General features: G+C 36.2%; 1 protein-coding gene across 3 annotated transcripts in view; it reads right to left on the bottom strand.

Annotated features, from left to right (window-relative positions):
* Nucleotides 1–23,706, bottom strand: part of LOC148940034 (calpain-7-like) — a 73,878-nt gene that overhangs the window by 13,187 nt on the left and 36,985 nt on the right. For all 3 annotated transcript variants that reach the window (XM_089105939.1, XM_089105941.1, XM_089105940.1), the window contains exons 4-6: nucleotides 17,973–18,592; nucleotides 3,655–3,882; nucleotides 1,503–1,747 (exon numbers count right to left, since the gene is read on the bottom strand). In XM_089105939.1, coding sequence (XP_088962065.1) covers nucleotides 1,503–1,747; nucleotides 3,655–3,882; nucleotides 17,973–18,592 — 1,093 coding nt within the window. The remainder of the gene's footprint in view (nucleotides 1–1,502; nucleotides 1,748–3,654; nucleotides 3,883–17,972; nucleotides 18,593–23,706) is intronic.

Genomic DNA, 23,706 nt, shown 5'->3' with positions numbered 1-23,706 from the left:
AGAAGTTTTTACCCGTTATTTGTACATTTTGCAAATGTGATCAAAACTTTATGCCATTGCTTGTTTTAGCTCTCACACAAAATGATCCTTATTTCCTGTAAAATTGGTGGTGATCTGGCGATTATGAGCCAACACTTTCAGGCTAGTCTGGCAGCATTCTCAATACGGACAATATTAAGTTTGGATGCAGTTTTTCCAGTATTACAAAACAACTACTGATATGTCAGGTTCCGATATATGTCAAAAATGCCTGCCTTATCCATAAGACGTCTTATCATGGTTTGATACTTCCTGTATCCTTCGCTAAGGCTACATTCAAGGTTCAATAACAAGTAACTAATTACCAAAAAATCTTTTTGTTCCAGCTGACGTTGGCATAGTAGCTGGAAAGACAGAAAAGTAACTTTGAATTTACTTTTTAGTAGCTTTCACTAAAGATGATCAAAGAAAATTTTAGTGAAGTAACTGTGCATCATTATCATCATTGCTATTAGTATCAGTTTGAAACATATTCAAAGTATTATTAGATTAAATTATAATGAAACAGTAATGAATACAATTGAAACTCATGAAGATTACACCCTTGCAAATCTAATAAGCGAATAATTACTTCACAACCGTTCCCGATGGATGCCCAAACAAGTAACCTCTGTGGTTAAAGTAAAGTTACTACGGTTTGGAACCTAGAATACAGCCTAAGTCTTAATTTGTCATTTCGTGAAATAAAATTTGTGGGGATTATGAAAGGAATTCCATCCATAGCCAATAAGAAAAATACTGCAACACTTTTGTAGAGTTGTTCAGGAGCAGTGTGAAGCTATATTGATATATCAAAGCTGCGTTCACACGTAGGCTTATCTAGATATCTATTTCTAGCCATCGTCACTTCGGGCCAATCAGGGTTCCTTATGAAAGAGGAAGTAAATTAGGATTGGTAGATAATGGTTATGCCTAGAGATCCATATCTAGCTACGCATGTACGTCAATTTGACTTATGGAGATTGTGGGACGAAACAAATGAGAATTGTTCCCAAAATGATAGAGGATATGAAGAAAACGCAGTTCCGCTCTAAAACCAGTAGTAAGTTCAAACAATTTTAAATTTTAGTTCGAGAGAGCTCTCATCCAACATGCAGTGAGTAACGGTTCAAGACAATTCAAAAAAATATAGACAAAAGGGAAAAGAAATACCAAATGATCAATTGTCCGTGACCTCCCTTCCTGAGTAAAATACAAACTTAATTTTTGTAGATAGGCTAGAATAAACTCTCAAAACAATGGGTAGTTTCCTTCATTTCAAAAATCATGTACCTTTCCTTATGCTAATATACATTGGAGCATTGTCATGCTAAGATATTGTAGCTATAGTATGCTAATAACCATAGTACCGAGCTTAGCACTAAGCTTTCAGATATTTGCATCTAATTTAAAACTATGAAAACAAACCGAATATTTTGTTTTGACTCAAGAAGAACAAATGCTAGCAAATTCATCTAACTTACGAATGTAGACAATATGTATAGTTGAAAAGCTGAGGATTCCAGTTTAAATAAAAGACATCAAAGAAGCGACAAAGGCTGTCATAGTCTATCCAAAATACTCCATTATCAAGCTTGGAAGCATTTTCAGGATTGTAGTTCAAAGCTTGTCTCATTTCCCTTGTCCATGCTTTGGCGTCTAGTTCGGAGAATCGTCCACGCCAACGCAAATGGGACCAGGGATTTTTCAACATAAATAACCGTTGACCCTGGAACAAAGTTTAATTTAATTTGCATCCTCTGAAAGAATAACATTAAAAGAAAAGATAAAGAGTGAATGTCGTTCACAGGGAAAAGGAAATCTCGCTATGTTAGTATAGTCAGAATCTGTGTAAGGAGTAATTCCGAAGGCGAGGCAGAAGGGGGGGGGGGTCAGTTTTTCAGTCTAGGAAAAGAATAAATAATTTCTGCTTTTCAGAAAGTAAAAACCATGTTGTAGTAAACAAGAAATAGCGTAGTAAAAAAAAAAACAAAAAAAGAGAAGGTAAAGAGACTTTCTCCCAAAGACAATTTTACTGAACAATCCACAAGGGAAACAGGCTAGAGAGAAAAAAAACCTCATGAATTGAGAAAAATTAGTAAAATTCCATAAATACAAATTGTTTGGGTACATAATGCCTAAAACGTAAAAAAAAACATCTTCAATAGTTCGATACAGCCAAACTGCCCCTCCTCCAAAAGTATTTAATCTTCTAGATAGAGTCCCAAAAATCTTAGCCTAATTTAAATTCAATATGTTTTGTAGTGTAAGTAACAATCGTACTGGGGAAAGAATACACTTGACAATGAATAAGATAGGTAAATTTATGGCATGAAGAAAGGTCTCAAATTAATAATGGTGTCATTAAAATTTCGGATCCCCAACTTGCCTGTAGAAAATAGCATTTGAAAAAGATTACGATTTTTTTTTTAAATCTTCTTTATTTTTGAAAATACGCATTTCCGGCAGAAGGTTACAGAACATCATTAACAGGCATTCTCATGATAAATATTTTACAGAACGGAAAAAGACCGAACAGAAAAGGTATTATTTGATCTGTTTTTGTAAAAATTTACTACAATAGTATGACATAAAGGAAAACTGATGAACGGAACAAAAAAGGCAAACGAAGAAATTTCATTTGGTCTGGTTTTATACAAATTTTTGACAATGGGACAATGAATAAGATATGGGAGAGAATGGAGGAATGGAAAGTAAAAAGAGCAAATGAAAAAAGTATTATTTGGTCCGATTTTGCAAAAATTTTCTAGAATGGCACAATTTATAGGATATGGGGAAGAATCAGCAGAAGCTGCAGAACTGAAACAGAGCCGAACTGAAAACCTCATGTTGTTTCTTTGTACACAAATAGCACAGGCAATAAAAAAAGAAGTGAAATACAACTTCTAAAGCATATAAACAATAGACAATGCAATACAAATAAAATAAGAAAATTGAGATTTTGAGTTGCAAACGCTAAGGCTAAAGGAGTTTTCATACTTTCATGATATACGCAATAGATTCGGTTAGAAAGTATTCTACCGGAACAAACTTACTTATAGCTTAAAATTAAGGAGAAGAAATTTACATTTGAGCACTGATAGTGATGGATAGGAGAATTTCAATGACAGATTGTGCTGCAACATTCTTCATTAATTATTATCTTCCATTTCCTCGGATCTCCGCTTGTGCTCAGAATGCGGATAAACAGACCGGAATCGAATTGAAAAAAAGGTATTAAATTTTCTTTTTAAACCTTCGACATAGTGTTAAAACTAAATACCCTGTTACTTCATTGTCATTTTCCATTGATTATGGATTTTATGAAAGTTAAGACATTAACTTTAAATTAATAGGCAACAAAGACATGTTAAGAATTAACAACTAAAATAAACGCGGCAAGTTCGCAACTTTGCAACTGGCAATTACGCTATTTTTTTTCCGATTTTTGTTTTATTTTTCACCCATTATAGCCAATCACCGCTAAACTAAAGCCTATATACTGAATTTTATGTTGGGTTAATGATAACTATTTTGAGTTTTTCGTAATTATTCAACTGTTTAAGAATTCACTGATAATAACTGATCCTAAATAATATCTTCAAAAGCAAGCGATCAGTATGCTCAATCACTTACATTGACTTCCCTTACGTCAAGCATAGCATAGGCATGTGACGATACTAATCCTGCTCGATCAGCTTCTGCGTCAGATATTTCCCCAGTGGCCAAAGTGACTAAGACATCTCCTTTATGAAATCGATCTAGTAATTTCCGAAATAAGGCATCTTTGTTGAAATCGGGGTCACTTGGGCGAATGGCGACTCTTTCAGGAATCCATCCAGTTAAACCATGCAAATCAATGTTCTACAACAAGAAAAGTCATTAATATATAAGCAAACTTATAAATGGAGGAAAAATACGGTTTGACCTCGAAGAAATTATCACATAGTTTTTTGTACACCAAAATGTTCAGAAAAATCAGCAAAATCACACAAAAATCACCCCAAATCTCCCTAGTAAAACTACCTGAAACCCCGCTTGAAGGGAAATAATGAGGGAGGAAATCAGAATTTCTATTTGGATGTATTTTTAGGTTTAAGTGGTCGGTTTCTATCAAAGCACGCATTGCGAATCCGAACCCGACGTCAGAAATCCAGTTTTCCATACCCCTGCATCATTTTCCCTTCATGGAATGGGGGGGGGCGGAGGGTTAAAATACACAGATAATGGTTTGATGGATTCCTTTAGCTAAAGGATCATTTTATATCAAATAAAGTACTGTATTGCTAAATATGAGGTAAAAAAGCAGTTCTTTTTACTATTTATCAGATTTACGCCTCTAAAGGGTCTCTAATATGAGCGGTTGCTAAGTATAAAATTTTGAAACCCACTTTTTTATTCGAAATAAAAACTTCAGATCAATCAATTATAAAAAGGAACGTCGAGAACTCAGGTAAATTAATCACAAAAACATTTTGATTTTAAAGCATAACCTTAAGTTTATTCTTCTTCCTGCTCGTCTTCGTTACCGTTCTCATCCTGTCTTGCTCCAGCGTTAGCACATAACGCCCATTTACACTCCCCGCCAGACAAACCGTCCCAACATCAGCTACATTTGAGATAATTGCACCCGCTGGTGCGCTGGCACCGCACCATCTTTAGCAGATTCTCCAGTGCTGTTGAAGCATCTGTCATGACGGGAAGATTCATATTCTGTGACGAGGAGAGGCGCCGACCCTACTCTTCGGGCTTTAGCGAATTGGACGTCTCTTACCACTTCATTATTTGCAAAAAGTACCTGTAAAAGTGGTACTTTGCGGCAGCCAAAGTCGGCGGAAGCCGTTCTGCCTGAACGAAAACATTGTCTCGCACCCGGACATCCTTCATGGTCTTTTCATTGCATTTCCCTTTATATATGCGGAGCAAAGCTTTCTCTCCAGCTTTGGCGATCTCCTGGTGGTTATATCCTGGTGTTCATAAGTTTATAGTTCCACACTCACTAAAAAATAAATAAATTAAACAACACTTTCGCGCTGGAGAAAACCTATGAAGGTTTGCGGTCGTGTGAAAGCTCACGTAACTACTTATCTATTAACTCAACTATTAACTTAAACCTCAACTATTAACTTAAACCTCAACTATTTAATTAAAACTATTATAAATAAACCAAAAATAAATAAACTATAACCTATATATAGGAAAAAAAATAGATAAATAAATAACTGAATTAAAAATAATAATAGATAAATAAAAATATAAAAGAAAATAATGATAACAAATCCAGTCTCCATCACTCTTCAATAATCCACTCCCCCCACTCTTCCTTCGCAACCCCACCTTAGCCCCTATCCACCCTTAACTTCCCAGCCCACCCTTACCTCTCCAGCTCCTCTTCCTCTCCTACCTAACCTACTAGCCATAATAAAATTCAACAATTTCCCCTCAAAAAATAATCTTTTAAATTCTTTTTAAGCTGAGGTACGTGTTCCGTCGCCCTAATGCTCAATGGTAGCTCATTTCACACAAGAAGGACCCAGAATGTTTAATTGAAAATGAAGACCTGGTACCACGACGCAAATCAACAACTATATAATCACTTTGCCTAGTTCTATAATCATACAGGTCACTATTACTTTGGTAAAAACTCTTTAAAACATCAGGGGTTAAACCATTCACACACTGAAACACAAATGCTGCAGCTTGGTAATCTCTTATCTAACCTATATTAAGGAGCTTCAGGGACCTAAAACAAGCACAGGCGACATGTACATCCTGGACATACCTACCGATTACTCTAGCAGCTTTATTTTGTAGAACTTGCACTCTTCTATAGTTGCATAAGAAGTTACTGCTCCATAGGAGGCAACCGCACAGAGATATATGGATAGACCAACGAATAATATATCGTTATAAGTATTCTTTGAGGGAGGAAGAGCTGCAGACGTTGAAGTATGCCTACCGCACGGGCAATTTTTGATGAAATTGGGTCACTGTGACATTTCCATGCCAGATGGCAATCAAGACAAAAAGCAAGGTAGCGGAGATGATCAACTTGTTGAACTGGATTCCTATTAAGCGTATTAAAAGTGGGACGGAAATTATTGGGTGGTCAAAAAGCCCAGCACTTTGTGAAGCATGTGATAGGGCAACATTTTAGTTGAAAATTTGGAGAGACTGTGACTCTCCTAGGTCTGGTATTGTAAATCAGATAAGATTGCAGACTAAAAAACGGTTCGCAAACGAGTTTGCTAAGCATAGGAGCTCAATTCAGTCAGTTTATTTCGAAAACGCTCTTAGGAATCCAAACGAGCTTTGCAAAATGGTGCTAAGACCACAAAACATTTACTTTAATAATATACCAGATTGTAACATTCTTTAATGAACTTGGGTCAAGTATTATGAAAACATTTTCTCAGCCCCTAAAAAGTGTCTTGCAGATTATTTTAAGTGACAGTTAGGTACTTTTTTAGGTAGGCTACTTCGTCCGATTCTCTCGTTGTGGTTTCTCTAGAATGTGTAATGAAGACTATTAATCGCCTTAAGGAAAAGAAATCCAGGGTTTCAGAAAACATTTCTGCGTTCCAGGTCAAAATATGTAGTCAATTATTCCTTCATCATGTTACTCTGTTATTTCAAATAATTTTCGTTACTAGAATAATTCTGTCGTATTTTGGCATTAGGACTTTATCTCTGATGCCTAGTAGAAGTGAATCTCTTTAGGAGTGTTTGTCATTTAGGCCAATTATGAGTTTGACAACTTTTTGTAAAATATTTGGGCTTTTAATAATTAATGAGGTCCGAGATTTGTGTATAGTCCAGACTAACGGTTTGGATTTCAGCCACATCTAGGTTGTTGCCATGCGCTGCCCACCGTAGAATCTATTCTCGTTGACACCGAGAAAACTGGAGAAAGTTTGGCCCTCGTGGCTTACGATGTGCAACGTACCTTCGGCTCTTTGATTCATGATGATCTGATATTGGACATGGGAAAACGCAGGGTAAAAAAAGGAACCCTTCTTCTTTTAAAACATATATCTGCATGTATGAAAGCCGAACTTAAGCTCCCGTATCAGCATCCAGATCTTGAAATAAGAACAATCCCGTTGATCCGCCGAAAAAAGGGTCTCGACAAGGGGCTATAACTTCACCAACAGATTTTAATCATACGTTAATCCGAAGCCTAGAGAGTTATAACAAAATTTGTTTCTTGTAACTCATCAATATTTCGTTAATAACATATGCAGATAATATACCTAATATGATTCACGCTTTCTTGGGTACACAGCAAAACTTTAAACATTCTCGAGGATGATTATAAGCAGCTTGGAATAGACTTTAAAAAAGAAAAGTCGAAAATCCTGCTTTTTAATTGGGAATCAATCCCCAATCATTTTACGATTGCTCTTAGAAATAAAAATGTTAAGCCAGTCCAGTTAATTACTTACCGTAGCCTTCCTTTCGGTTCAACTCGAAAAATAACCTGTGAATTGCTTATCGATCATCTAAAAAGCCGAATTGGTTTTGCATTTAGTGAATCTGTTACTAATAAGCTAAGATTAAATAGGCAAGCTCTAACTGGTTTTTATAAGACAATTGCACTCCTCCATTTTTGTATTTGAGTCCTTTTTGGAGAATTTTTCCTGAGTGTGATAAACGTAAACTTCGATCTGTTTTCTTTAAGTATGCTTAGTTTCTACGTCGTCTCTCACTTTGGTCCCAAAATTCTTTTCATTTTAGGAATTATAATATCGCAGACCCAACATCAGCCATCCTAAATCAGATCTCAAAGTGGAATAACAATGTTAAAAGCCATCTGGGGTTTTAAATCATCCGCCAGTAAAACTCAGTTTGTTTTCGTTTTCTCTAGGGTTCAACCATTCTTGTCTTGCTAGTGAGTATTACATTAGTGTCTAAAACTTGTGCTTTTATGTGTTTTGTTTTTGTCGTGTATATTTGTCTTGTTTATCTTTTTCTTGTATTTTTATGTACTCCGTCTCTTTTGTTTGATTTTGACGGGTAATAAAATATTATTATTATTATTATTATAAGGTTATCTGGCCAAACACTTCCAGCGGTGTATTAAACTCTAAAGAAAGTCATTAAAAATGTCTTGCAAACATTTACACACAATAGACTTAATCAAGTGAAAATCTTCAGCCTTTCCAATGCGAGATTCGCTTTTCTCACAATTTCGTGAGATCTCAGGTCTTCGGTGTCACGAAGATCTTGCAAGCACCCTTAGAAATCCTATCTTTAAGTGACAAGGAAACCCCGTTGGTTTCCCCACGTCGTGAATTCAAGATGTTGCATCTCAGCCAGACATTGCGTGGCAAACGAATAGATTTTCTGCTGCTTCGGTTCCTAGTCTGTTCTTTATTCTTATCACTCATCGTTCGGTTCCTAGTCTGTTCTTTATTCTTATCACTCATCGGTTATTTCCATGTGTGTCTGTCTGCATAAAAATATCACATGGATCAAGCTTGGCATAATACAGCAGAAGGACTAATAGGTCAGTTTCATTCCCAGTCAAAGTGGTCGACAAAGTTTCAGCGCAACTGACCGATATTTTTCGTGATTTTAAAGTCGTCGGGACAATATGCTAAGATTCTAGCTCCACAGACAAAAGAAAAGAACTTTCCTCTTCCTGATACGAAAGTGATCCTTTATTCTGACCGCCATACTCGTTTTTCAGAATGTTTCTCCAAGTAAGACGATATTTTTGTTGCGTTGACATCGAATCTGTAATGGAGACTCATAGCTATGATTTCAGTTCAAGTGATCAGCATTTGTTCATTAGATTTTAGCAAAAATATTCTAAAACCAGTACCTCCCCAAAATCGAAACAAATTCTTTTTCTCTTCAATAGTTCATGCAGTTAAGATGATACAAACATATGAAAACTTCCGATTACTAATCACACATATCGAATATAAAACATAAAAATGCCATAGATAATTCAGTATATTAATAATTTTTAGAAGGTGACTCTAAACTTGATGAAGGTTACATATTGGGAACCAATGTAAATAAAGATCCTTGATGAATGTAGTAATTAAATAAACACAATTTTTTTGTTCAAATCATGATTGCAGCATTAGCTGCAACCTAGTATAGAGCAAAACATAGGCCGGAGTAACTGAAAATTAAAAATAAACCCGTTTTAAAATTAATTTTCAACTGCAATAGAATCGTGATTTGACACTGATTAAGTAATGGTAACTACCTACGTATGATGCAAGTCAAGCATAGAAATAAAAGGCAGTGACGAGAAATGTTTTTACGATTTATAAAAAGAGTTTTAAAACTCCCAAAAAAGGTGGCAGATAGAAATAAAATTATATCATTTGGATCTGCATGGTTGAAAACCTTAAGCACAGGTTTTAAGTCCTCCATCTTCAAAATTGAAGAAAATCATACTTTACCTCGATAGCCTAAGGACTGATGTTAACTTTTTTTCCCCTCTATAGGCCTATTATTATCGATATGACGTTATGCTAAAATTCTGGAAAACACCAATGTCTTCCAAAAAATAATTCGCTCTTAACTAGATTCTAGCTATGAAAAAGCCAAAGGCTTTCTCCTGTGTGACACACGCACAAATGACAATTCCTAAGGGTTTTGTTATAAAAGACGACAAGTCTGTAACTCCAAACTCAACGTTTAATCAAGCTACCTCCTTTTTCCACCAAACGCTTATACACCAGAAAGAAAATATTCAGATCCCAACCAAATCTGCCAGGAAGTGAGAGCTAGCATTTCACGTCTGACATGTCCGACCCAAGCCCGATCCTACCTCAGTCGGTAATGATTATAAATACAATAGACATATTACTCTATATCTTCAATACGGACAGACAATTTATTTTCACTAATAATTATTGGTTAAGACGGCGAATGCATTAAAGATGTGATATTTAGATTAGCCAAACTGTAAGTTTTCTAAGTTAAAAAAAAGTGTCAAATGATTGGAAGATAAGTCTTCGAAGTAAGATCAGAATATTCGAAGCCAGGGTAACAAGTGCGATACACGGGACTTAAAAGCATTGAGAGAAATATACTAGATAATTTCCAGAAAAGAATATCTTAAAGATAGCTTAACTGCTTGTACAGACCACAATCGAAGTCCGATTGAACCAAGCTTATGTGCCCAAAATCCCACTTAATTGACTTTATTTGCCCCTTTATGTTCGCTTCAATCTCTACGATTGGGCCTTTGGATATAAAAAATGGAACCTAACCTATTTCAGTTGGGTGGGGCTGCAATGTTACCCCTTGCAAGATTTTGGCTTATATGCTCGTTCTTTCATTCGACGGATGGGAAGCGAAAAGAGCAAAAAAAAGCGACGTGGGCTGTATACTAGATATTAGAGACACGACTGTCTAGCCATTAGTATTTTTTTTAAAGAGTAAAGAGCAACGTTACAGCTCGAAAGAACAGTAATTAACCAAAATACGAGAGGGCTGACATCCCCAAACTCTCCTCTCTTTTCACAAGGGTTAAGCTTGCGCTTCGACCAAAATTACATATATTTTCAAGTGTTTCTTTCTCAATGCTTAGGCGCCTGAGTGAATCGATGCGCTCAATTAGGTGCATTTAGCTTAATATATAGTGTTTCTAATAAGAATGAAAAATTCTTAGCTCAAATGTTTTAAAATACAATGGATCATCTTAACTACATCCTCTAAGTCTTTGAAATTACTAAAATTAACTTAAGTGCAAGTAGCGAGGTATTGGGGAGGGTAGCAGTCCTGCTTTGTTTTAAGTTTTAAGTTTGTTTTAAGTTTCGATAGACTCTTTATCTTCTGGTGAAATTATTTTCTAAAGTTTAATTTCCGTCTGAATTCGGTTAGCTTACAATAAGTAAAGACAAAACACCCATCATGAGGGTACTGTACTTTTCGAAAGCGGTAGTTTTTTTTCAGGGCCTAAGAAAACATTTCTTGCATTTCTAGAAAAAAGGTTGAAGGATATTGAGGATATATGACCCAGTCGAGTATTTGACGGAGCCTGTTTCCATACTCAAAATATAAGAAAAACGACAAAATAAAAACTGACACACCCTGCCTCCTCCCCCCTTCAAGATGAATGACGCATTGAAAAAAAGTCATTAATGATTTTAATCTTTTGATGTCTCACCGCTAATTATTTAATAAGTTTGGTGAATGGGACCATTAAACATTTCACTCCATCAACTGTTCTGTACAGACAGTTTTAAGTTATTAATTAAAAAAAAACCTTTCTGAAAAAGAAATTTTTCAAAGGAAAGTAAAAGACATTTTAAACATAAGATCTGCAGATACAAATACCGGGCATATATGCCCTGGTGGCATATATGGTTCTTATGGAAGAGATGCTTTTATAAACTTCAGAGAGGGTTCATTTGAATGGAAATTGAAAATTCTGGTTCAATGTTTAAGAGGCAAAATAGATCGAAGGGCAACTAGCCCCCACCCCCATTCCTTTTTTCCGCAAACCCATCCGATACAAATTTTGAGATAGCCATTTTTTAAAAAATAGTTCAAAGGTCAGATAACAAAACTTCGGTGTCGACAAAACTCCCCAGGGCCCAGGAGACTGGCGTTTTATTTATGTCCTGGGGCCGTATATGGTTCTTATGAAAGGGATACTCGTACAAACTTCAGAGAGGGCTCATTTGATTGGAAATAAAAAATCTAGTTCACTTTCTCAGAGTCAAGAGAGATCGGAGGGCAACTAGCACCTCACCCCTCCACGCCTTTTTCTTCCCCAGACCCATCCGAAAAAAATTATTGAGGTGGCCATTTTAATAAAAATAGTTTCAAACATCAGATATTAAAATTCTGAGGTTGACACAGCTTCCCAGAGTCCGGGTCCAGCAGTTGTGAATTGTTTCCTGGGTGCGTATACGGTTTTTACGAAAGGGATGCTCGTATAAACTTCAGAGAGGGCTCATTTGATTGAAATTGGGCAGATTTAGTTCACTTTTAAAGAATCAAAAAAGACTAAGGGTGAACTAGTCCCCCCCCCAAGCCCTTTTTCCCCAAAACCCAACCGTAAAAATTTTGAGATAACCATTTGTTTAAAAATATTTCAAATCTCAGAAAATAAAAAATCCGAGTTCGACATAAACCTATTTTTTTACTTTGGCATTTCTACCATAATACCATTTTTGACGCTTCGATGAACATTTGATGTTGAAAAAAAAAGTTTAATTTTAAAATTAGTAATTTTTAAAAACTTGAAAATTTTTGCAATCAAAAGCTAGCAAAAGTTAATTAAAAAAAATTTCCTACAAGAAAGAAGTTTTTCGATGAAAAGTAAAGGCCATTTTAAAATTAATATCAGCAGATACAAATACCTGCTAAAATTTAAACTCAAAACGACCAGAAATTGTTATTAAAGAATAAATGAAACCCAAAACAAACAGAAATTAATAAACAATCATAGCAAAAAAAACATACAACAAGTAATAATATAAATGAATAAATAAATCTTAAAGGGAATAATGCTTAAATTGAATAATGCAAATCAAGGTTAAAACGAAGAAAAATATTTTGCGATTGAATTATAAATGAAACCCAAAACGAAGAGAAATTAAATAAACAATCAACACAAACACAACATACAATAGATACTAATGTAAATGAATGAATAAATCTTAAAACGAGTGAAACAAACTAAATATGCAAATCAAGCTTGAAACGAACAAAAATCACTACAAACAAGAGTTTGGGCATCGCCTCCTTGTCTCACTGTAAAAGTCAAAAATCTACTGCGTCATGCGCTTTACTGAAAATTATATGTGTTTTGAATAATCTTGGAAAGTATAAACAAAATCAAATTGAATATTTGGTATATAATGACATTAATTGTTGAGAGATCCATCAGTACAAGATTTAATTCACTGTAATTTCATTTTCAATGCTGTAAGAACTGGAAAAGAATATAATTGTAATATAATTCGTTTTCAGTGAAGCACCAATAGCGCAGTAGGCTTTTACATTTAAAGAAGGGGACAATTTTAGGGGTCTTTAACAGTTTTAGAAAGAACTAATAAATTAAACTGAATATTTGATGTATAATGATATTAATTGCTGAAAGCTCATCAGTTCAAAATTTTACTGTAATTTTAATGTTTATTTTCAATACTAAGTACAAAAGATAATATTTGTAATAAAATTGGTTTTCAGTAAAGCGCCAATGACGCAGTAGGTTTTGACTTTTACACTGAGAGAAGGAGGCGATACCCAGAGTCTTGTTTGTAGTGATTTTTGTTCGTTTCAAGCTTGACTTGCATATTCAATTTAAGTTTCACTCGTTTTGAGATTTATTTATTCATTTGTATCTATGTATTGATTGTTTATGTTCGTTTTGAGTTGTTTCATTTATACTTCAATAGCAACATATTTTTTTTCGTTTTAAGCTTGATTTGCATATTCAATTTAAGCATTACTCGATTTTAGATTTATTCATTAGCATGGGAGTAGGCAGCATATTGTCTAGGGGGAGGGGGCAGTCGATAGTGTGATGGAGGGCCTTTTATCAACTGCTTTTCCAACCATCTGCTTTTTCAGCCATATCTAATGTAAATTTGAAGGTCTTGGGGAATGGGCAGCTGCCCCTCCTCCCTACACCCATGTTCATTCGTTTATATTATTAATTGTATGTTTTTTTGCTATGATTGTTTATTTAATTTCTGTTCGTTTTGGGTTTCATTTATTCTTTAATAGCAATTTCTGGTCGCTTTGAGTTTGAATTTTAACAGGTATTTGTATCTGCTAATCTTAAGTTTAAAAAGACCTTTACTTCTCTTCGAAAAATTTCTTTTTCGGAAAGGTTTTTTTTTTAATTAACTTTTGTTCGTTTTTGATTGCAAAAAGTTTCAAGTTTTTAAAAATTACTTATTTCAAAATCAAACTTTTTTTTTAAAAATCAAATGTTCATCAAAGTATCAAAATTGGTATCACGGCAGCAATATCAAGCTAAAAAAATGGTTTTATTTCGAACTTAGAGTTTTTATTTTCTGATGTTTGAACTATTTTTAATATAATGACTATCTCAAAATATTTTTTCAGATGGGTTTGAGGAAAAAAGGCTTGGGGTGGCTAATTGCCCTTCGATCTCTTTTGACTCTCTAAAAGTGAACTAGAATTTTCCATTTTCAATCAAATGAGCCCTCTCTGAAATTTATACGAGCACCCCTTCTATAAGAACCATATATGCACCCAGGGCATAACTTACAACGCCTGTACCCGGGCCCTGGGAGGTTGTGTCAACCCCAGAGTTTTAATATCTGATGTTTGAAACTATTTTCAACAAAATGGTCACCTCAATAATTTTTTTCGGATGGGTCTGGGGAAGAAAAAGGCGTGGAGGGGTGAGGTGCTAGTTGCCCTCCGATCTCTTTTGACTCTGAGAAAGTGAACTAGATTTTTTTTATTTCCAATCAAATGAGCCCTCTCTGAAGTTTATACGAGCATCCCTTTGATAAGAACCATATACGGCCCCAGGACATAACTTACAAAGCCTGCCCCCTGGGCCCTGGGGAGTTGTGTCGACACTGAAGTTTTGTTATCTGACCTTTGAACTATTAAAAAAAAAATGGTTATCTCAAAATTTGTATCGGATGGGTTTGCGGAAAAAAGGCATGGGGGTGGGGGCTAGTCACCCTCCGATCTCTTTTGACTCTTAAACATTGAACTGACCTTTCAAATTCCATTCAAATGAGCCCTCTCTGAAGTTTATAAAAACATCTCTTCCATAAGAACCATATATGCCACCAGGGCATAAACTTGCAACGCCTGCCCCCGGGCCCTAGGGGGGGGGGGGGGTGTTGACACCGGAGTTTTTGTTATCTGACCTTTGAACTATTCCTAACAAAATGGCTATACCAAAATTTTTATCGAATGCATTTGGGGGAAAAGGAATGGGGGGATAGTTGCCCTCTGATCTCTTTTGACTCTTAAAAAATGAACTAGAACTTTCAATTTCCAATCACATGAGCCTACGAGCTCATACGAGCTTATACGAGCATCCCTTCCATAACGGCGATATATGCCCGCAGGGCATAACTTACAGCGCCTACCCCGGGCCCTGAAGGATTGTGTCAACCCCGGAGTTGCCGTTGTATGATCTTTCAACCATTTTTAAAAAATGGCTCTCTCAAAGTTCGTATCGGATGGGTTTGAGGAAAAACGGACGTGGAGGGGGCGTAATTGCCCTCTGATCTCTTTTGACTCTTAAAAAGTGAACTAGAACTTTCAATTTTCAATCAAATGAGCCGTCTCCGAAGTTTATATGAGCATCCCTTCCTTAATAACCATATATGCCCCCAGAGCGTTACTTACAACGCCTGCGTCCGGGCCCTGGGGGGTTGCGTCAACACAGGAGTTTTTCTTATCTGGCCTTTGAACTATTTTTAACGAAATGGCTATCTCAAAATTTTACCGGATGGGTTCGGGGAAAAAAGGGTGTGTGTGGGGGGGGGGAGTGATAGTTGCCCTCGGATATCTTTTGACTCTTGGAAAGTGAACTAGAACTTTCAATTTCGAATCAAAAGAAAGCTCTTTAAAGTTTATACGAGCATCCTTTTCATAAGATCCATATACGCCCCCAGGACAACACTTACAACGCCTACCCACCCTCGGGGCCCTGGGGGGTTGTGTCGACACCGGAGTTTTTGTTATCTGATTTTTGAAGTATTAATAAAAATGGCTACCTCAAAATTTGCAGCGGATGAGTATGGGAAAAAAACGTGGGGGGGGGGGGCTAGTTGCCTTTAAATCTTTTGACTCTGAAAATACGAACCAGAACTTTCAATATCCAATCAAATGAGCCGTCTACGAAGTTTATATAAGCATTCCTTTCATAAGAACCATACATGCCTTTAGGGCATAACTTAGAACGCCTCCCCCCCGGGCCCTGGGGGGGCTGTATTGACACCAAATTTTTTCTTATCCAACCTTTGAACTATTTTTAAAAAAATGACTATCTCAAAATTTTCAGCAGATGGGTTTGGAAAAAGAAGGCGTGGAGGGGGCGTGATATAGTTGCGTGGATAAAGAAGGCGTGGATAGTTGCTCTCGGATCCCTTTTGACTCTTAAAAAGTGAACTCTAACTAGCAATTTCCAATCAAATGAGCCCTCTCTGAAGTTTATACGAGCATCCCTTTCATAAGAGCCATATATTCCCCAGGCCATAACTTACAACGCCTGCCCCAGGGCATAACTTACAACGCCTGCCCCCAGGCCCTGGCGTGTGTGTCGACACCTGAGTTTTTGTTATCTGAATTTTGAAATATTTTTAACAAAATGGCTATCTCAAAATTTTTATCGGATGCATTTGGGGAAAACGGGGCGTGGGGGGGGGGGCTAGCTGCCCTCCAACCTCTTTTGACTATCAAAAGCTGAACTATAAATTTAAATTTCCAACCAAATGAACCCTCTCTAAAGTTTTTACGTGCATCCCTTCAATAAGAACCATATATTCCCCCAGGGCATAACTTACAACGCCTTCCTCGGACCCTTGGGGGCTGTGTCGATCCCAGAGCTTTCGTTATATGGTCTTTGAACTACTTAAAAAAAAATGGCTATCTCAAAGGTAATATCGGATGAGTTTGAAGAAAAAAGGGCGTGGAGTGGGGGGGGGGGGAACTAGGTGCCCTCCGATCTCTTTTGACTCTTAAAAAGTGAACTAGAACTTTCAATTCCCAGTAAAAAAAAAACCTCTTTGAAGTTCATATGAGTGTTCCTTCCATAACAACTATATTGGCCCCCAGGGCCCTGCTTACCATACCTGCCCCCGGGGCCTGGGGGGTTGTGTCGACACCAGAGTTTTTGTTATATGATCTTTGAACTATTTGGTTATCTTAAAATTTTTATCGGATGCATTTGGGAAAAAAGGGCGTGCGGGGGTGGGGTTGGGGGGCTATTTGCCCTCCGATTACTTTTGAATCTTAAAAAGGACACTAGAACTATCAATTTCGAATCGAATTAGCCCCCTTTGAAGTTTATACGACGACCCCTTCCATATGAAGTGCCTCTGGAAAAAAATAAAAAAAATAAAACATTGGAGCCTTATGGCCTTTACTATAGGTGACGCTACAGCGTTGCCTCTGAAATGCGCTCCTCTTAATTTACTACCTTCAAAATTGCTTGATTACACTAAAATACCAAAGATTTTTTTGAGCGTTACTAAAGGAACACAAACCACAATTTACTTTTAATTATAGAAACCCTTTCTTTTAACGTATATATACACAGATGTATATTAGTGAGTATGCAACTTGATTAGCAAAGTTGGACAAAATTAAGAAGGTTAATGAAAAGGTTGCAAATTTGAGAAAAGGTTCAGGACTGTGACAAGTGTCAGTAATAAGCATGTAATACAAATTAGCATGCATAGAACTGATACTTTAACTTAAACAGATAGCATAACAGCCAGAAAAAGGGTAAGAACTTAAGATTATTTTTCCTGTAGATTTTCGGGTTTAGCCGAGAAGAAACTGTACCTCTACATCAACATGAGTTAGCAGAGTCAGAATGATCGGATAAGTTCAAATCTTAAAATATAGCTTAAACAATGTGAAATTGAGTTCATGCGAATCCAACCCATAAGGGCTAGTAATAGATTCTTTTTTTTTAATAAATACTTTTTAAATCTAAATACTATTCAAGACTCAAAATCTGACATTAAATCCTGAATAAATGGTGATTAATTTGAATGTGATAATTTGATAAATATGATCGTGCATAATTTAGAATTGAAACTAAAAAGAAAATGTTGAGCAAAGAGTAGAATACAATCTACGAATATTATATCATGCTTTTTTCCATCTGGAAATTATGTTTCAAACTTTCTAGCTCTATGAAAAACAAAAAACACAAGCACAGCCTGAACTATTTTTACAAGAGGAATGCCTTGGAAAAAGATGACATAGAAATCAGAGAGAAATAGAAAAATGTGAAAGCTTACACTATTCGACCCAGGAAAATCATAGCCACCCATAACTTTCATGTATGCTTTCTCCAGAAGGGATACCCACAACTCGCTTCTATTTGAGGAGAATGAACACAAAAGTTCGTTATTCCTTCCCACCGGCAGGTAGTCATCGATTATAATCTTTCGTGGTATACCATTGATATTCAACTTCACCATATATTTACCATGTGGATTATATATAGGATCACCGTTTTTATTCTTTGGGAATAAAGCTGTCGTGACCACACGCTTTTTAAATCGTCGTTCATACTGAGCACAGACAGCCAGAGACGCAACAAAAGAACAATCAGATACAATCGTTTGCTTTATTGTAAAGCAATCTATTTGATCAATTATTTTAGGATCCTTTATAACTTCTTCAGGACGGCACCATTTTGAGAAATTTTTCCGTTGCTTTATGGATAGAGCTAAAGTTCCATCTTTGTCTGTAAATGGTAGAGTTAGATTAAATCGTTCTTTTATATCAGCTGCTATGAATGGCAGGTATTCTCGACAGTTTATAAGGGATGTTTTAGCTAACACTTTCTGTTCTTCTTCTGTGTAGGTAGCATTGCCAACAATGCTTAACTGTTTTGTGGACTCGTTGTCGTAGACTGGAAAAGAAAATAACAGCTAAATACAAAAGTAAAAAAAGGTAAGAAAATGGAACCGGTTTTAAGGCTTTTTATAACTGCACGTATTCCAAACATCTACGGAGGGGATCGCAAAATTGTTAACAGAGAAAATATGGGTCTAAACACAAAGTATGTTTTAAACCCAAATAATTGCACTTCCCTCCTATTATTACCAAGGAGAGAAGCTCTTGGACGAATCTTAGGAGACAATATTTTTTCATTTTTTCTATCCTTTTCTGTTCATGTAGTAGCAAACCATACATTTTTTGTTTATTCATTTACGAAATGCATTTTTGTATACCGTATACTGTGTCCCAGATGAAGTCCTGAGGCTAAAGGGCAACAGCACTTGTTTGAACTTACCACTTGACTGTCAGATCAGTCAATAAATAAATTAGTAACAAAATCAGCATAAATCAGTTTCACAGACAAACAACCTAAAGGGTAAGACAGCTCTGAAGAAATTGGAACATCTGTAAACAAAACAAAGCATGGGAACACTGCTATCTCTGAAGTACTGAAATAAGCATTATAAGGTAAGACAAAACCTGCAATTTTTGAACATAAATGAAAAAGACAACATTACAATTCTGGCAACATTGTGAGACACTCAATTTGTAAAAAAAAGAAAAGAGTACCTAGACACCTAGTGTCCATTGATGAATACCATTTTGCCTAAGTATTTGCTGCCTCACCTGAGTCCATAAAGTTCCAAACCGCCTGAGAACTAAAAGGAATCATTAGCCCTGACCCCTCCTCTTGAATAATATTCCCAGTCTTAACATAAAAAGCTACTTCACGCATCGTGAGTCAAGTTCCTTCTCCAATAAACTGGAATGAAAACAGCCATAAATAGTTGAAATGATGATTGGCAAAAATTTAATTCCTGATTTAATGTCATCGAAAATCTTTGTAAATTGAATTATTTGTAAAAGCTATCACCTGAGCATAAACTGAATAACAAACATTGAAAAGGATAACATGATACACATTAAACACATTAAATACACATAACAGATACAACATTAAATACTACGCTTAAATAGTCACTTTTTCTGTTAACTCATTCATTCAAGTTGCTACTTATTTAACAAAGGGTTGTCAAATTCTGTATGAGAAGGCTTAGTTATATTTTTAAATAAGGCATAATTTCAATGTAAAGTATTTCCCTTTTTTCTGCTTTTCCGCTTTTTTTCTGCTTTGTTCTCAGTTTCATGGGCTCCTCTTCAATTGTGTCACACTTAAACTTCAAGTTTAATTTACTTTTTAATTTAATTAATTTTAGAAGATCAGCCCAATGCTTCTTAAGAGGGGTGGTAAATCACCAACATGTGATGAATCCATATCCAATCCCTCATAAAAGATTTCCTGATGACAATACAGATTGCACTATGACTGAAGCTGAAGAAAATTCCCCTGCCCACCTTACCGGCTTAACGGTTCAACATAAACCTAAAAGATAGAAGCCTTACACTGGCTCTTCAAATACTTTCCATTTGTGAATCCTGCAAAACGGTACTTGTATGACATACGCCCTGCCGCTCAAGTCGTTCATTAATTGACACCTTCTAGAACCGTTTTTTTTTTCGTTATTTTGTTTCGGCTTAGTCTGAGAAGACTAAGAGAAGTGACAGGATATATTGGAAATATATAATTTGGGCAACATATTTGCAGATTCAGGGGTGGGGGTAAAGTATTTGGATAGTCTGAACTAAGAAAACAATTCTTACTACATAATATACAGAATAATTGTGCCTAACACATTAGGCATGCAGACCCGCTATACTTAACCCCCATTCACCCTAATGTACAAATATATAGCCCAAATTTGCTTCTAAAGGATTTTATTTTTATTTTACTTTGGTATATTTCATTAGGATTGAGCGTCAGAGAAACATTAGAAGAAAATTAGGTAGGGGGTATATCATACAAGTACCTGCAAAACTTCTTGGACATATTCTAGGTTTCAAATCAAAATGACCTGAACCTGTTTCCAACTTGAAGTACCAAGGACAGCAAAAACCATATCTTATTCTTTAAATTGGTTAAATGGAGAATCTTATGCAAACTTATACGCATTAGAAAATTAGGAAAAACGGAGAATTAAGTTATTAATGAAAAAGACCTCCATGTGCAGTCATGCAGTTTTAGCACTTAGCCTGCACTAGGGAAGGGTGTGCAGAAAAATATGCAGCAAATGACCTAAGAAAATATATTATCATGGAGCTATAGAAAATGCAACTTTCATGAATGCTATAGCAAAAGACAGATACTGCCATTAATTGGAAGTGAACCGGGTAAAAAACAGTGACTGAATCACTAAAAATATGAAAGAATATAACCCTAACATCTTGCTACCAAATAGGAAACGAAAAGAAATGTATACATATCATTGAATAGCTTAAAATCTAAGCTATACATTATGATAGTCATTATTAAAGTTGTTTAAGATTAAATACTTCAAATCATTAGTTAATTGAATTGCCTATGAGAACATCTCTTTGGAAAGACCAATTGTCCTATTACCTTACATCTATCCCCTTAGTGTTTTAACTTCATTCACACATAAATTTAATCCTTATTTTTTCTGACTCAAAAGGTATCTTTTTATTACTTAATTTGCATCAGTGAAGTGAAAATATTAGATTCATCGATTTGCTTTGGACACAAAGAGAAAAAACTCCCAGACAGGACATTCAAATGTCATAAAACCACTTATTGAAAGATAGCCCAGTTGCCCAGTAGAAAATCACTCTGTTTGGCACCACTTATTGAGATATGACAAGCAATTAGACAAGACTATCATAGGCAGCGCAATCGCGCTCCTGCTGCCTAAGTAAAGAACGATGTTGGCACAATGTATTATTTATTTTTTCTTTAGACCAGGGCACTTTGTATCTAAAGAGTTGTCGTAGAAATTTCAAAAAGGGCTCATTCGATGGGAAATTGGAGTGGCTTGTGCCCTTTTTAATAGTCGAAAGTAATTGGAAGGCAACTAACACCCCTTCCACGCCCACCATTTCCCCAGACATATTCAATCAGAATTTTGAGATAGCCATTTTGTTCAGCGAAGTTGATTTCCGGATAGAAATTATGTCTTTGAGGAAGACACTCCCCCAAACACATCAGGGCAAGGGTTGTAAGTCCAGCCCTGGGGGCAAATAAGGTTTTTTATAGAAAGCGTTGTCGTAGAAACTTCAAAAAAAGGCTAAATCAATTGGAAATTCAAAGGGCTAGTGCCGTTTTTAATAGTTGAAAGTGATTGGAGGGCAACTAATCGCCCTCTCACGCCCAACGTTTCCCCAAACATATCCAACCAAAATTTTGAGATAACTATTTTGTTCAACGTAGTTGAAAGCTCTGGAAATTATGTCTTTGAGGATGACGACCCCCCACATCCCTCAGGGTAAGGGTTGTAAGTTATGCCCTGGGGGCATATAGGATTTTTATACAGAGTGTTGTCGTAGAAACTTCAGAAAAGGCTCATTTGATTGGAAATTAAAAGGGCTAGTACCCTTCTTAAGAGTTGAAAGTGATTGGAGGGCAAATAACCCCCCTCTCACGCCCACCTTTTCCCCAAACACATACAATCAAAATTTTGAGATAGCTATTTCGTTCAACGTAGTTGAAAGTTCTGGAAATTAGGTCTTAGGGGATGACCACCCACCCCTCCCTCATCCCTCAGGTTAAGGGTTGTAAGTTATGCCCTGGGGGCATATAAGGTTTTTATAGATAGCATTGTCGTAGAAACTTCAAAGAGGACTCATTTTATTAGAAATTGAAATTGTTAGGTTTATTTTTAATAGTCGAAAGTGATTGGAAGGCAACAAACACCCCTTCCAAGTCCACCATTTCCCCAAACACAGCCAATCAAAATCTCGAAAATAGCCATTTTGTTCCACGCAGTTGAAAGATCAGGAAATTATACCTTAGAGTAGGAAATTTCTCCTACAGTTTTCAGGGCAAAGGTTATAAGTTATGCCCTGTGGTTATATAAGGTTCTTATTTAAATGTTTGTCTTCGAAACTTGAAAAACAGCTCTTTCAATTGGAAGTCCAACGGGCTAGTTCCCTTTTTAAGAGTAGAATGTCATTGGAGGGCTACTAACCCCCCTCTCAAGCCTACCTTTTCCCAAAACACATCCAATAAATTTTTAGATTGCCATTTTATTCAACCTAGTTGAAAGTTTTGGAAATTAGGTCATTAAGGATGACAACCCATTCTCCCCTGATAGAAATTATGTCTTTGAGGAGGACACTCCCCCAAATCCATCAGGGCAAGGGTTGTAAGTTATGCCGTGGGGGCATATAAAGCTTTTATAGAAAGCGATGTTGTAGAAACTTCAAAAAGGGCTCATTCAATTGGAAATTGAAAGGGCTGTGCCCTTTTTAATAGTCAAAAGCGATTGAAGGGCAACTAAACCTCCTCTCACGCCCACCATTTCCCCGAACACATCCAATCAAAATTTTGAGATATCCATTTTGTGCCCTTATATGCCCTGGGGGCATATAAGGTTTATATAGAAAGTTGTTGTAGAAATTTCAGAAACGGCTAATTTGATCGGAAATTGAAAGGGCTAGTGCTCTTTTTAATAGTCGAATTTCAGTAGAGAGTAATTAATCCCTCTCTTACACCAACCATTGCCTCAAACACATTCAATCAAAGTTTAGAGATAGCCATTTTGTTCAACGTAGTTGAAAGTTTTGGAAATTATGTATTCGAGGATAGAAACCCCCCAGAACCCTCGGGGCATAGGTTGTAAGTTATGCCCTGGGAGCATATAAGGTTTTATAGATAGCATTGTCATAGAAACTTCAAAAGGGGTTCATTCAAATGCAAATTGAGAAGGCTAGTGCCCTTTTTAATAGTCAAAAGTGATTGGAGGGTAACTAACCCCCCTCTCACGCCTACCTTTCCACCAAACACATCCAATCAAAATTTTCAAATAGCCATTTTGTTCAACGTAGTAGCAAGTTTTAGAAATTAGGTCTTTGAGGATGACAACCCCCGCCCCCCATCCCTCGGGGCAAGGGTTGTAAGTTATTCCTTGGGGGCCTATTAGGTTTTTATTGAAAGTGTTGTCGTAGAAACTT

This window comes from Artemia sp. Qi Xiang Cuo, chromosome 20, assembly GCF_049724085.1.
Source record: "Artemia sp. Qi Xiang Cuo chromosome 20, ASM4972408v1, whole genome shotgun sequence".
NCBI lineage: Eukaryota > Metazoa > Arthropoda > Branchiopoda > Anostraca > Artemiidae > Artemia > Artemia sp. Qi Xiang Cuo.
Note: the sequence above shows the minus strand (reverse complement) of the source record. Positions and strands in the feature narration are given on the sequence as shown.